Here is a 2,546-nt window from a genome sequence, read left to right on the forward strand (position 1 = left end):
TGGGCAGAAATCAAAAATATCTGCGAAAAGCTCACTGCGACACACTGCTGCAGTAGGATAACCAGGCCTTTAGTACCTACACCAGCAGCTTATTCCCTCTAGAGGGGAATCAAACCCAGAGCAGAAACTTGGGTTTAAGATTTGTTTATAGGCAATCAGTTAGCGATTTTTGGATATTTGGCCTTGATTTCCAGTTCACATCACTTTGAATCAATAATACTCCTTTCCCACTGGCTGTAAAACCTGTTTAAAAACAGGAACAATGGCCTGGTAGTGTCAGTGGGAACAGTCCACTGACGTGTGTCTACCCGGGTCGCGTTAAAATCTCCTCGGCTCTGATCGGCATGCTGTGGGAACACCAGACCGGGATCGGCCCACCAAATTACGCGATTCTATTGAATGCAATGTACGGCCGTCAACACACCGCGTCAGACGCGTCCGATCTAACAAGCAGAAACATGATAAACATGGAGAAACTTCCTTCTATTTCCTTCCATGTTGCTCTCCATTGTTTACTTCCCTGATTTCTGTTGCACTGATGACATCATTAAGGCTAACCCAGCGTGAGGGTGTCACCAGACACACATCGTCCGGCGAGGGTTAGATCAGCTTTTTATGCCAGTGGGAAAGGAGCCAAATGCGTATTGTCAGCGGGTCGACCTGTGTTTGAAAAACGCACGTTAATCCGGTTTTATCAATGGGGCTCAAAACTCTTCTTTGGTTTTTACTGAGATGTATCATTAGTAAACCTTCTAAAAGGTGAAGGGTGCCACATCGGGCGAGAGAGAGCGGCATATTTTGTCCAGTAGGAGCACAGAACCAGAGATGCTGGATCCGGTTCCACTTGGTGCAGTGTGAACAGATGTTAGAAGTGAAACCTGTTTTAACCTTTGTCTCGTGTAGTCAGGCTTTCTTGGCGTTTTTGTCATTAAAAAGATGTTAGAACTGTGTTGCATTTTAAATTTGTTACAGATTATTTGAACTGATGTTTAGAAGTTTCGGGATTTGAGCAGGAATATCTGGATGAAAGGCGTCATTAGGGAAATTTTCTTTAAAAGCAGGAATGAAGTTCAAATTACTCCAGATATGGTTCCGGTCTAGATTATATGTTTGAAACAGACCAGAGAAGCCGAAGACTGTGTGATGATTGATACAGATGTGAACGGCTTTGACAAACAGATCAAAGCAGAACTGATCCAGGAGGACAGGAAGGTTCATCTTATCAGGAAGGTCCTGATGTTGAGTATCTGTTGGGAACAGACCGATACATCCCCCCCTACTCTACGTCTGAGATGTTCCTTTAAAGTTGTACCACACGTCCGATGAAAAGGGACGATGCTTGATGAGCTCACTGGAGCAAAGCATCTTCATTACGATAATTAGGCTCCGCCTCTTCGTCTTCCTCCCTGCAGGCGTTTGGCTTCATTAATCTGGTCCTGTGGGCCGGAAACATCTGGTTCGTCTTCAAGGAAACGGGGATCATCGCTCCTTTCATGCGCGCTCCCCCTCCTCAGGAGAAACCTGCTCCGGATGCCTACGGCCAGCAGGGGGCGTACGAACCAGACCCATATGCCAGCAACCAGGGAGGCTACCAACCCGAATATAACCAGCAGGGGTACAACCAGGTGAGCCACAGAGCAGGTAACCACTAACACCGAACGGGGAGTTCAAACATCTACTGATCTCTACCAGAGAAAAAAAAACACCTTTACTTCTCTCAGGGTTTTCAGACATTTGGGATTAGAACTCCTGAATGTGTCTGGATGGTGTAGTGGGAAAAAGTATTCAACTATTTACCCCAGTTAAATAAACTGAGATTGTTGGATTTATTCAGTCAGAACTTTACTGCTCTGTAATCAGCCCTGTTCTGACTTGACAGAGTTTGTCTCCTTTACTTATGTTGATGAAAAAACTGTGAGGGTTGAGAAACAATTTGGCTTTTATTAGGAAGAAGTATGTTTTGTCTAAAACCACCCTCACTCAGCCTTGCAGGTGAAACAAAAGGAGTAGAAACATTTTTCACTGGATAAATAGCATAACGAACTATATGAGACCAGAGAAATCTAAATTTTCCGACCACAATGGCCGAAAAGAAAAAGTGACTCAGTAACTTAGCTTGCTCCGTGGAGCTCTCCTGGGCTTCACACCACAGCGGAGCAGAAGTCTGGTGCGTTAAAATTTATGGGCCGCGTCTTCCAAGGACGCAGTCTACCTGGATTGGATCCTTCGAAGTCCTTGAAAATAAGGAGACGGATGAGTTCTGGCTGTGGATTCAAACAGGTCCAGCCTTCCGTGGCTTTCACCGCCGTATCTCTGTCGCTTAGCAACCATGAAAGTTGACACACAAAGCAGGAAAAGAATGACCAAACTTTTCAAAACTGTTTCTTTTTAAGACTTTTTAAGACTTCACTCGTGAGAATCCAGAGTGGAATAAAGGTGCCAACCACCTGATGGTCCCTGTTGGTCTCAGATGGTCCCTGATGGTCTCCGATGGCCCCTGATGGTCTCCGATGGCCCCTGATTGTCCTTGATAGTCTCTGATGGTC

At 45.4% G+C, this 2,546-nt stretch overlaps 1 protein-coding gene across 2 annotated transcripts in view; it reads left to right on the plus strand.

The window, feature by feature from the left end:
• Positions 1-2,546, plus strand: part of LOC107099596 (synaptophysin-like) — a 17,312-nt gene that overhangs the window by 6,394 nt on the left and 8,372 nt on the right. For both annotated transcript variants that reach the window (XM_015397804.1, XM_015397797.1), the window contains exon 6: positions 1,413-1,625. In XM_015397804.1, coding sequence (XP_015253290.1) covers positions 1,413-1,625 — 213 coding nt within the window. The remainder of the gene's footprint in view (positions 1-1,412; positions 1,626-2,546) is intronic.

This window comes from Cyprinodon variegatus, unplaced genomic scaffold (assembly GCF_000732505.1).
Source record: "Cyprinodon variegatus isolate N-32 unplaced genomic scaffold, C_variegatus-1.0 Scaffold28, whole genome shotgun sequence".
NCBI classification, from domain to species: Eukaryota; Metazoa; Chordata; class Actinopteri; order Cyprinodontiformes; family Cyprinodontidae; genus Cyprinodon; species Cyprinodon variegatus.